This window comes from Limulus polyphemus, unplaced genomic scaffold (assembly GCF_000517525.1).
Source record: "Limulus polyphemus unplaced genomic scaffold, Limulus_polyphemus-2.1.2 Scaffold5812, whole genome shotgun sequence".
NCBI classification, from domain to species: Eukaryota; Metazoa; Arthropoda; class Merostomata; order Xiphosura; family Limulidae; genus Limulus; species Limulus polyphemus.
The window spans coordinates 38,378-50,283 of record NW_013671422.1 but is presented as its reverse complement, the minus strand read 5'-3'; the positions used below and the strand labels follow the sequence as shown (position 1 = coordinate 50,283).

The 11,906-nt window shown below is 36.2% G+C and overlaps 1 protein-coding gene across 1 annotated transcript in view; it reads right to left on the bottom strand.

Annotated features, from left to right (window-relative positions):
- The window catches only part of LOC106473015 (neurogenic locus protein delta-like), a 15,420-nt gene extending 6,544 nt beyond the window's left edge, over positions 1 to 8,876 (bottom strand). Inside the window, exons 1-6 of the mRNA XM_022401525.1 lie at positions 8,411 to 8,876; positions 7,817 to 8,116; positions 6,578 to 6,629; positions 2,534 to 2,788; positions 1,607 to 1,661; positions 138 to 268 (exon numbers count right to left, since the gene is read on the bottom strand). Of these exons, the coding sequence (XP_022257233.1) occupies positions 138 to 268; positions 1,607 to 1,661; positions 2,534 to 2,788; positions 6,578 to 6,629; positions 7,817 to 8,116; positions 8,411 to 8,476 (859 nt within the window). The 5' untranslated portion in view covers positions 8,477 to 8,876. The remainder of the gene's footprint in view (positions 1 to 137; positions 269 to 1,606; positions 1,662 to 2,533; positions 2,789 to 6,577; positions 6,630 to 7,816; positions 8,117 to 8,410) is intronic.
- Between the last annotated feature and the right edge of the window lie 3,030 nt (positions 8,877 to 11,906).

Below are 11,906 nucleotides of genomic sequence, written 5' to 3'. Positions count from 1 at the left end.
AAGGGGACTAGTACACTACTCAGAGATCCCCCTGATACATGGTTTCACTGGGGTGGGGGACTAATACACTACTCAGAGCTCATCCTTGGTTACAAGGTTTAGGCGGGGGAGGTATAAATACAAAATGTTCAGCTCACCTTGATTACAAAAGAGTCCGCCCCAACCCTCTTCACAGTTACACTGCCAGGCTTTGGAACAGGTGCCGTGGACACACCCAGGGTACCGAATACACTCTTGGCATGTGGGACCTTGCCAACCTTGGTGACATCTGTAAAAAAAAAAAAAGAACCTTATAGACTTTGCAAAAAAATAGAAAAAACCACAAAGAAATGTAAATAAAATATTTTGAAATCCTTAAAACACTTTTTATACATCAATAATTATAACAAACGGTAGTTTTGTTTATATGTTAGTCAGCACAAAAACAAAACATGCATACATACATATACAGGAACAAACAAGTCCACCAGTGAGTATCTGTGACACTTTTACGCTAGCTAAAGAGTGCTGATACTGGACAAAATGCCTCGTCAGTAACGGATATGGCAGATCTAGTTTTCTCTGCCTTCATTGACAGGTTCTTGTATTAGAACTACAACAGTAGAGTGGATTGTAAACTTATGTTGGGTTCTTGTATTAGAACTACAACAGTAGAGTGGATTGTAAACTTATGTTGGGTTCTAGTATTAGAACTACAACAGTAGAGTGGATTGTAAACTTATGTTGGGTTCTTGTATTAGAACTACAACAGTAGAGTGGATTGTAAACTTATGTTGGGTTCTTGTATTAGAACTACAACAGTAGAGTTGATTGAAAACATATGTTGGGTTCTTGTATTAGAACTACAACAGTAGAGTGGATTGTAAACTTATGTTGGGTTCTTGTATTAGAACTACAACAGTAGAGTTGATTGTAAACATATGTTGGGTTCTTGTATTAGAACTATAACAGTAGAGTGGATTGTAAACTTATGTTGGGTTCTTGTATTAGAACTACAACAGTAGAGTTGATTGTAAATATATGTTGGGTTCTTGTATTAGAACTACAACAGTAGAGTGGATTATAAACTTATGTTGGGTAAGTTTAACACTAACTTCTTCAGTAGTTGTTACTACAATAAGATATACCTTCAGTAGTTCTTACTACAATAAGATATACCTTCAGTAGTTATTACTACAATAAGATATACCTTTAGTAGTTGTTACTACAATAAGATATACCTTCTCACACATTTACCTCTAGATTTCCTTTATCAATATATCATCAAACTTAATATCATATTGAGGAAACTGACTACACTATCACTAGCGACACGACCAAAGCTGCTGATTAGAAGTGTTGTTTTTTATATTGATAATCAACTTCTACCTTCTGGAGGGTGGTCAATACACCCTAACAGGCCATTATGTACATCGTTTGGGTTTTACGGTTCACTGAGCGATAAGGTGTATAAATTAAGACTACCGTCTCGGAAAGACTATGAAGTTCTATTTCGTGCTCTAAGAATTTTCTGACGCATAAACCCCGCCAGTTACACCTCCACCCTCAACCATCAAACACACCTTCGTGAGCGTGCTTTCCCACGGCAAGAGGGAATTAAACTTACTTGCAGTCATTAGGCTGGTCGCATTTACCGTGTTGACAGCCTCCGGAACAGACAGCTAGAAAATAAAATAAGTATTGTTAGAAAACCAGCGGACTACAACCTGATCAAAAAAATTGATGTATTTTTAAGTATTGTATTAGGCCACAACATTATTAACTGATTCAAAATTCTTATCTTGCAATGACATATCTACGCGCAGTAAATCGTAAATCTTTTGTTCACTCTTTAAAAAACTAACAATGGATTTTACAAGCTATGTTAATTAAATTGTTTAGTTTTTTTTAATCTTTAGATAATACTTAATATCAAATGTTAGTAGAACGGCATTCATTACTTGGAACTACTCTAGGTTTCTCATCAGACTTCAGCTGACCCAAGCTGCATTCCCACATTCAATTATTGAATATTGCAAAAATAAAAAAATAAAATAGAAATCAATTTACAGATATGATTGTCATCGTCTTGAATGTGTTTGTGATAGAAAAAAGTTAACCCTTATTACAAATAGCTCAATCCAGGAACTAAATCTTTTACTCATGAAAAACCTGAATATAAGACGGTTATTTATCCCCCCCCCCTCCTTTAACAACAGCTTCTTGGAGCTGTAGCCATAAGGGGGCAATCTTGACTCGATAACATGTATTGTTAGACGCCGGCCATTGTGATAAGGGAAACTCGCTCTCTGGCGACAGCTGGCCCCGGGGAAGAGCAGATGTCAGGAAACTGTCCTGCCACCTAGCGGAGGTGACCTACATTACCCGAGTTGCTCGTTCCGCATGACGACCCAAGTTAAAGAAAGTGGTAAAGTTAAACAATTTATCACATTACCCAAAATCTCCCAGCCATGCATGCTGCTCGCGCACCAACGTCGAAGGAAACACGGTACGTAATTCTTTCGTTCGGGATCAGTTACAGGTTTTGGCTTACCTTCGGTACAGTATTCCCCTGTCCAGCCCGACAGACACACCTTCTCTCCCGTTAGACTGCAGTTGTAGTGGCCGAACTTGTCGTTCCTTGGACGGCAGAGCTTGGTGCACGTTTCGCCGTAGTAGGTGTCGTCACATAGAACTCTGTACGAATATCGTATTGTCGCGTGCTTTGTCTGGTGGGAATCTTGTGTCCAGTCCGGGCTAACCTCCAGTGACCGCTGAGTGGCCAGACGCGTTATCAACGTCCTGCCACCTGGACAAGTAACTCCAGTTAGTGACAGTACACGAAACACCGACATTCTTCCAAAACACAGTCACATATGAATAATATCATAATAAGCAAACACTTATATAAGTGAAACTAAAAATACCACAACTAAGTCTGTTCTAGTTACACAACATAAAAAATATATAAATAATAAACTTTATTCATGTCATAACCTTTTCGATACGAGCTGAAAGGCTGATAACTATGGCGTTTTATTGGACTAACAATTTCTACATAATATTTAACAACAGCAACAAAAAGGCCTACGTCCTTTAGTTATTACTGTCGTCGTTCATTGTAAGTCCTATCAAGTATGTCCAGGCTCATTAACACATTACAACAAAATGTATCCCGTCGTGTCAAACGCGAGAACGTAGCGTGCCACTAGATGGCGTCTTCAAGAAAGATCGACGAAGTTACTAAAGGCCCGCAGGTCTAGCATCGAAGTTTCCCACGGTCGGGGGATTACAGCCTTGAATCTCAGCAGAAGAACAGGATGGAGGAAAATACAGCCTGCCTAAGCTGCGCCAGATGGCCAGCTGACCGCTTCCGTCAACGTCGTTGGCCATTCAAGAAACGAAACACTTTACTTGATGGCGTGGGAAGATCCTCCCTACTGACCAGGGATTGACAGATAACGTTTGAGAAGAAGTCACCTTTCTAATGGCACGAAAAAACGCTGTCAGACGACAAGAGTGTCGACCTTTTACTTACCATCAAGTTTTATCGGGACGAACGGATTCCTAGGTCGTGTCATCACTTGTTCTATCTACCTATATAGCCAGTCGGTTTTCAGCACAAAAAGCAATCATACAATCCAAGTCTAGTAATTAGCATCACAAAACAAGCTGTCCAGTACTAGCCGAACTGTTGCTAAACAAACCACATAACGAGTTCATTAAAAACTATTAAAGTCAAGTATCAACAACACAAATGAAATAGTACTGGAAAGCTAACACTCCCAATGCAACAACAGCGAAGTAGTAACGACAAAGTTAATAAGATTCCCAATATAACAACAACGGAGTAGTAACGAGAACGCTAAAAACACTAATAACACAACAACAGCGGAGTAGTAACGGCAACACTAATAACAGCAATACAAGAACACTAAAGTAGTAACAACAACAGCAGAGTAGACAACGCTAATAACACTAACAATACAACAACAGCGAAGTAGTAACAATAACGCTAGTAACATTCCCAATAGATCAACACCAATAACACCCCAATACAACAATAGCAAACTATTAAAGACAACGCTAATAACACTAACAATACAACAATCGTGGAGTAGTAACGACAACACTAATAACACTTATAATACAACAACGAAGTAGTAACGACAACGCTAATAACACTAACAATACAACAATCGCGGAGTAGTAACGACAACACTAATAACACTTACAATACAACAGCGAAGTAGTAACGACAATACTAATTACACTAACAATACAACTGCGAAATAGTAACGATAACGCTAATAACACTAACTATACAAGAGCAAAGTAGTAACAAGAATGCTAATAACACAATATATCAACAGCGAAGTAGTAACGAGAACGCTAATAACACGATATAACAACAGCAAAGCAGTAACGATAATGCCAGTAATATTCCCAATACATCAACACCAATAACACTCTACTACAACAATAGCAAAGTAGTAGCGACAACGCTAATAACACCCACATAAAACAGCGAAGTAGTAACGACAACACTAATAACACTAAGAAAGCAACAACAATAAAGTAGTAGCGACAAAGTTAATAACACAATACAACAACAGCAGAGTAGTAACGACATCGCAAATAGCAACACTAGCAATACAACAACAGTGAAGTAGTAACGACAACACTAATAACAACACTAACAATACAACAGCAGAGTAGTAACTACATCGTTAATAACAACACTAACAATACAACAACAGTGAAGTAGTAACTACAACGCTAATAACCCTAACAATACAATAGCAGAGTAGTAACTACAACGCTAATAACCCTAACAATACAATAAGAGTAAAGTAGTAACTACGACGCTAATAACACTAACAATACAACAAGAGTAAAGTAGTAACGACAACATTAATAACACTAACAATACAACAATAGTAAAGTAGTAACGACAACACTAATAACCCCCGCATAACGACAACCTAATAACACTCCTAATACAACAACAGCGGAGTAGTAACGACAAAACCAATACCACTACGAAATATACCAATGAGAATATAACAACAGTGACGTGTTGAAGACAATACAAATAATACCAAGAAAGGTAAAAAGCACAATTTAAACATTAGTGAACCACCACGAACAATAGCTGTAATATAACACGTACAAAAACAGTGTTGAAAATCACCAAGAATACCCTAAAAACACGTGCATATTCAAATTAAAAAAAAGAAAAATGACAAAAGTCATTGTGAGCTGAATATTATTGAATCTTTTCTGTTTCATGCAGCGCATTCAAATAGAAAAGTTTGGTTTGGTTTTTGAATTTCGCGTAAAGCTACGTTAGGGCTATCTACGCTAGCCGTCTCTAATTTAGCAGTGAAAGACTAGAGGGAAGGCAGCTAGTCCTCACCGCCTACTCTTCAGCTACGAATAGTGGGATTAACCGTAACTTATAATGCCCCCACGGCTGAAAGGGCGAACATGTTTGGTGGGATGGGGATTCGAAACCGCGACCCTCAGATTGCGGATCGAGCGCCCTAATCACCTGGGCATGCCGGGAAATATAGTTTTAATGTAGTTTTTAATGCTGATTTCAGAAATATAAATCAAAATTTGGAGAAATGAAAAGAAATATTTTTATAATTTTTTGTATTTTGCTTACGAAACAAAGGAAGTGCTTTTTAGCATTATATATATATATACATTTAAAATAACTGGAAAACATCAAGTATCTAGTGACGATGTAACAAATTCAATGTGAAAATATTCTTAAACATTTGCTTGAAGAGATCATTTTCATGCCTACAAACCCCCCAATGGCACAGCGGTATGTCTGCGGACTTACAACGCTAGAAACCGTGTTTCGATACCCGTGGTGGATAGAGCACAGATAGCCCATTGTGTAGCTTTGTGCTTAACTTGAAACAAACAATCATGCCTACAACGCCAAACGAACTTGTTAACCACATTCCAAGTACTTTCAATTTGGAGAATTGATTTTTACATTGTGTAGCTTTGTGCTTAACTTGAAACAACCAATCATGTCTACAACGCCAAACGTACTTGTTAACCACATTCCAAGTACTTACAATTTGGAGAATTGATTTTTAAAGTGGAACAAACGAGAAGATATTTCCATTTTTTAAGAATCTGTTAAATGAAATTTTTTTTCATTTACATAAACATGTACTTATTTACTAATTAGTCTAACTTCGTGAAACCTCACATAAACTGACGTAACCTAGCAAATAAAAACAAAATATATATAAACATTTCTTTTCATTTTTCAAAATTTTAATTTATACTTCTGAAATCAGCATTAAAAAATTCATATTCTTTTCTATTTGAAAGTGGTGCAAGAAACAGGAAAGATCCATATTATTATTATTATAAATCACAGCCTACAGAAAATACACACAATAACGGCCGAGTTCATTGCACTTACGATGAATCAAGGTATTCTAATCTTTACAAGTTTTTTTATGGCACAGCAGTTAGCTAAACCACTAGATTAAATTACCAATTATTGAGTTAATTTGCAGCTTTGATTACATAGGTAGTTTGATCAGAAGTAAATGCTTTAACTCACCTACTTCAGCCGAGTTATCGTGCCAAGCCTCTATGATGAGAGAAAAGGTCCCCTGTTGAAGAAATAAAAGTTTCTTTTATAAATGATTTGGGCAAAGTATGGTGAAATGAGGAGTACTTGTCTGGTTTTACCATGATCTAGGTAGATGTTGCCCGCTTCAAATGTTTATTCGAGAAAAGTTTGATACTTCAGGTTATAAACAACTTCTACCTCCAATGTCCAATTAAAAATATTGGTTTTTGAAAACTATTACTGATATGTTTATAATGATCTGTAACTACTTTTAGATAAACAATAAAGTAAAGCCTTTATTTTTGAAAATTATTGATATCGATAAGAGTTTACTGTTTGTTTTTTTTTTTGGTAAATATATGTTAATTATTTGATAGTCGAACCCTTCTCAGCAAATTGCCCTAAATAACGTTTACATGTAATTAAGAATCTTGCTGATCAATCATGAGCAGTCTCTCTGCTCCACTGATTCCAATTGTACAAAAAAACTTGAGAAACGAACAACTAATTTAATAAGCAACTTTCGGCAGGGTAGAGTAGTGAGCTTGTAATAAACATATAATAGATGGCGCCACAAGTCAAGCTACACAACCTTCCAATAATAGATGACTGTCAACTGATGGCCGTAGTGTTAAGAGGAAACATGATCAACTAACATTCCAAAGTTTCTCTCACAATGAACCCTATTAAAATATTAAATTTAAATGAAGAGGTTCTATGTACAATATAGCCTACAAAATTACTGATTCAAATGTAAACACTGTCCGAATAAAAGTGAAGAAACACCAAAAAACTGTTGTAGCACTCCAGATGCTAAATAATTTAAAATATGTACCTCGCACAAACACGAATACGTTAAAAACATATAGGCCTAACTAAGTCTCAGCCTAACACAAACAGTCAGTTAAGCATTATAACGCCGAATTCACAAACACTTATACAAAAAATAACAACAAACAAACTATAAAGTTAAGCTTATCATCCCAGCTATTTAATAAACATTTTTGATGGCTACTTTTTAAATATATATGTTGTAATCGAATGTTTCCGATAAAAAAATAGCTTGGTATTGGATAAACGTATTTGAAATTTTCAAATTCTAACACTGCTAGATTGTTCATGTAAATCATTACCACATTTGATAACTCATTGTTTAATTTTTTAGACAAAACGTAATAAGATAAAAAAAAAACAACAAATTAAAAAAAACAAACTACACCTACTTACCGGCCAAGAAAAATCGAACGAAAATCGAATAGGGTTAGTAAATCCTGACATCTTTTTATCCAATAAATACGCAGAATTGTTGCCAAGTACAGGGGTTATGACCTCTCCAAATGTACATGGGGGATTAGGGTCAATTATTGCCTGATAGTGTGTTAAACACACACGGAAAGAAGTTCGACAGACACTGCTGCACGACCCGTGTTCAGAACGATACCCACTACAACAGTTTCCCTCAAAATCTCGTCCGTAGTCGTTGTTGAAAGAATCAAGCCGAAGTTCAAAAACTTCAGAGCCAAAAGTCTGGAAAGAGAGGTAAAAAAAGGAGTTTGAGTCATTGTGCGTTAACCGAGAGGGCCGTGACCCCAATAAATATCATCTAAAACTATCGGTTCCCACGGCACCAGTTTGGTCTACATACTAACTAAACATGTTGACATTTGGAACAGTTGAAATGAGCACTAGTATAGCAACATTCATAACTAAATAAAGACAACTTCAATGTTTTTGTTTTTTTTAATGAAATAAATTAATCTAAGAATATGCTATCAGTCTAGAGTTAGTGAAACTGTCCTGCTTGGATGAAGATTCACTCACCTGGGATACTACGGTAAAGACCAGTAAGGCGGTAAGGACCAGGGTCGATACAAATCGCCTCCCCATAGCGCCAGTATGCCTTTCCGTCGTACTCTGTCGAAAGACGCTGAATCTAAACCGATGTCAGCCTCGTTTTCAAGAAACCTACGCTCCGCCTATCGTTGTGATTGACAGCACTCTGAAACAACACAGGCACAATCTGAGTTTAGATAGGCAATGCAAAAACACCTGTATTTCACACACAATATCCACACTTTCGGTATCCCAATGAAACACAACCCATCGCCACTTCTGAATGATTTCTCACTCCACAGATTTTGAGGATAAAGCAAGCTTTACACCAAGCTTCTAGTATATTTATACTGATGCCGGTTTCACGATACATACATATAATATATTCATCTATATATATATACTCAGGTCGGTATCAACGTAGACTAGTATAATACTTAAATACGCGCGCTAGGAGCGTTCCAGGCGATACATCACAGCTCGAGAGGCACCGACTAGTATTCACAGAACAACGAAGTGATACTGGTAGAGTAGCGCGTGGCACGAGGGTTATATAGGAGGGGAGGGGAGACAGAGGCTGAATATATCACGGGCTAGCATAATAAGGACCTATTGAGGCGCTCCACCGGCCTGGTCTTTTCCATGCTTGAGTGATATCAGCACTAACGGCTGTCTAAGCAAAATATCGTCCGCGGTTCGTGCAGATAGAACACTGGCAGCGATAGACTAAGCTGCATGATTTTATTTTTGTAATCTTGTCGTTGAAACGACAAGAAAATATTGCTCTAAATATACAAAAAATGTACGTTACACCAATGCAATTAATAAAAAGACGTACAACACACTTTCATATTATTTAATATTAAATATCCTTTACTTTTCACGGTCTCCGATTTTCAACTGGAGCACAAAACAACAAATTATTCTAAAAGTTGCCCAATAGGTGGCTAAAAAAGCGAAGATTCATAAAAATCTTATAATAAAGTCTAACCATTGAGCCACTGATGAAGGAAGGTGGGGAAATAACAGTATAATCAGTTTATTATACAAAAGAGAGTAAAAGCCAAATCAAAGTAAGAACGTTGTACGTTCAACAGACACTTTGAAGGTAAATATACCTACGATATTTTCCATTGATATTACACATTTTTTTTGTGATAAGATAATTTTATACCATGCTTACCGCAGCTAATAAAATCAAAATAAAGCTCTTTATTTCTTGTCGAATTTTCAGAAATCGAGTTGGATACATCACTAAACAGCCAAATATAAGTTATTAGAATTTACTTGAATGGAAGATATTATGTTTGTACAGAAATGCCATGATTAGCTTCTCTTTTTTTCTTTGGCCACTAATGCTGCTCGTGATTTATGTCTCATATATACATTTTCATCCTTAAAAAAGCAAAACAAAATTCCTTTAAAATGTATATTCGTAATGAGTTTCATGAAATGACCTACTGTGAAGTTGGTCAAGTTTTATCCGCTTCTTTTTTCTTTTTGCTGAACTATGGCAATGTTTTTAAGCCTAATGTTTATTTAATTTGTAAATTAGTCTAAATTTTTTTGTTTTATTTTTTCGCAGAGTATTAGACCGAGGTTTTGGTTTACCCACACAGCTGCTAATAAAAAAATAAATCACATAACTTACGAAGAAACTTTCACACACTGGTGGCTGCTTCTCCACAAATTCAGGTATGGTCATATTTCTAAAGTATTAACCCATTTAACTGATTCTCAAGTGGACACAGTTTGTATTTCCTGGGTCTTTGTTTACACTTCAAACGTTTATAGCTGTATTTGAATAAACAGTATAAACTGATAAAACACACACCCATGTTAGGCTATTATAAAGTATATAACTGAAGCACCTCGTGGGCTGCACGGGGGGGGGGGGGTAAGTATTGAGTCACACCTGCCAACGAATTTATCACACATGGAAACTTTTATCGAACACACATTTTATGCTCGATTTTATAATTAAACTTTATCTCCTTCCGAAATGTTTTGAAATTTTGTTGAAACTGAAATTTCTAAAGCTCATTTAAAAAAATTAGTGTATAAAAGTTTTGGTTAAGAACAAAGCAACACAATGAGTTATCTATGCTGTGTCCACCACAGGCATCGAAACCCGGTTATACGCCTTTAGGCTTACCGCTGAATCACTGTATAACAGAACATAAGACAGCTAGAAATCAAAGAAATGTGGTTTTTCTAATGTTTGAAATTAAGCACCTCTTAGGCTTAGGAAGTTTGATATGAGTTAAAGTCTTATTTCTTTTCACAATCTGTCAGGATGACAAAATATGCTTTGTTAGTGTATTTACTTTTATTAAAATGACCACTGCCTCTAGATCAAAGAGATATTGACGTCATATGAAACAAAAGTTTGTCATAATTTAAGTCAATCTTTCTTTCATTACTTTATTCTTAATTGTTTCATAATGTCACGATCTAATCAATGGACATTTTGTTCCTTGACACTGAAATGTCCAATGGTTAAAAATACTCCCCTCCAAAGTTCCTGTCGCAGACAAAACGTCGAGACATCACGCAACTCATATCAAGCAAAACGAGGAAACTTATATAGTTAACGCGAATCCAGCCGTCTCCACCAATCAACGAAGAGCTCTAATTCAATGTAACAAGTAGCCGCGTAGGTCTGATAAACCTACAAACAACTTTAGGTGTATATGCAGCACCTAATTATAAACTTAGCAAAAAATAATAATAATCTGGCTACCATATTTTCACGTCAATATGTTGCTTCACTTGCGACATCTACCGGAGAAAATATAACATTCTTCAGATCACCTTTTTTTTTTTGGTTGGAACGAAACTCGAACCTCTCTGCTAAGATCACCTAGTTTTCTTACTCTTTTAAGGACACCAGCCTAATCCCCTAAACATCTCCTGTTTTAATCGTCTCAGGGTTTAGAAATTAGCCGTAATCATTAGGGGCTTGCTGGCACGCGGTGAGTGAAGGAAGACAAGCGTACATAAGTACATAGCGTACCTTCACACTTTGTGTATGTCAGAATTTAAGCAGGACACAGTTTAATCTTGGGTGATTTATTTCAATTATTTTAAAGCTGGTAAAGATTAATTTATCACGTGAAGATTTATCCTTGTCACTTAAAAAATAAAAAGTTCTACTGTGTTCTATCGCACGCGTTTAGCAAACAAACTATCGTTTATTATGTTATTACCAAATTGATTTTTCACGATAAAAATGCTCTAAAAAGTTATACACGATATACATTAAAATATTATATGTTACTACTTATAATTTTAATAATACTCAGAAAATCAGTTACCGCACAGCAACACTAAACACGCACTGACCGAGTGTAGCCTAGTAGTTAGCGGTCCCTTTATAGCAAAACAACACGCTCCAAACGTTTGGGCCACACTTTACAACGACGGTCAGACAGAAAATTCCGAAACACACTTATTAGTAATTAAACATCAATTTACAGTTGTT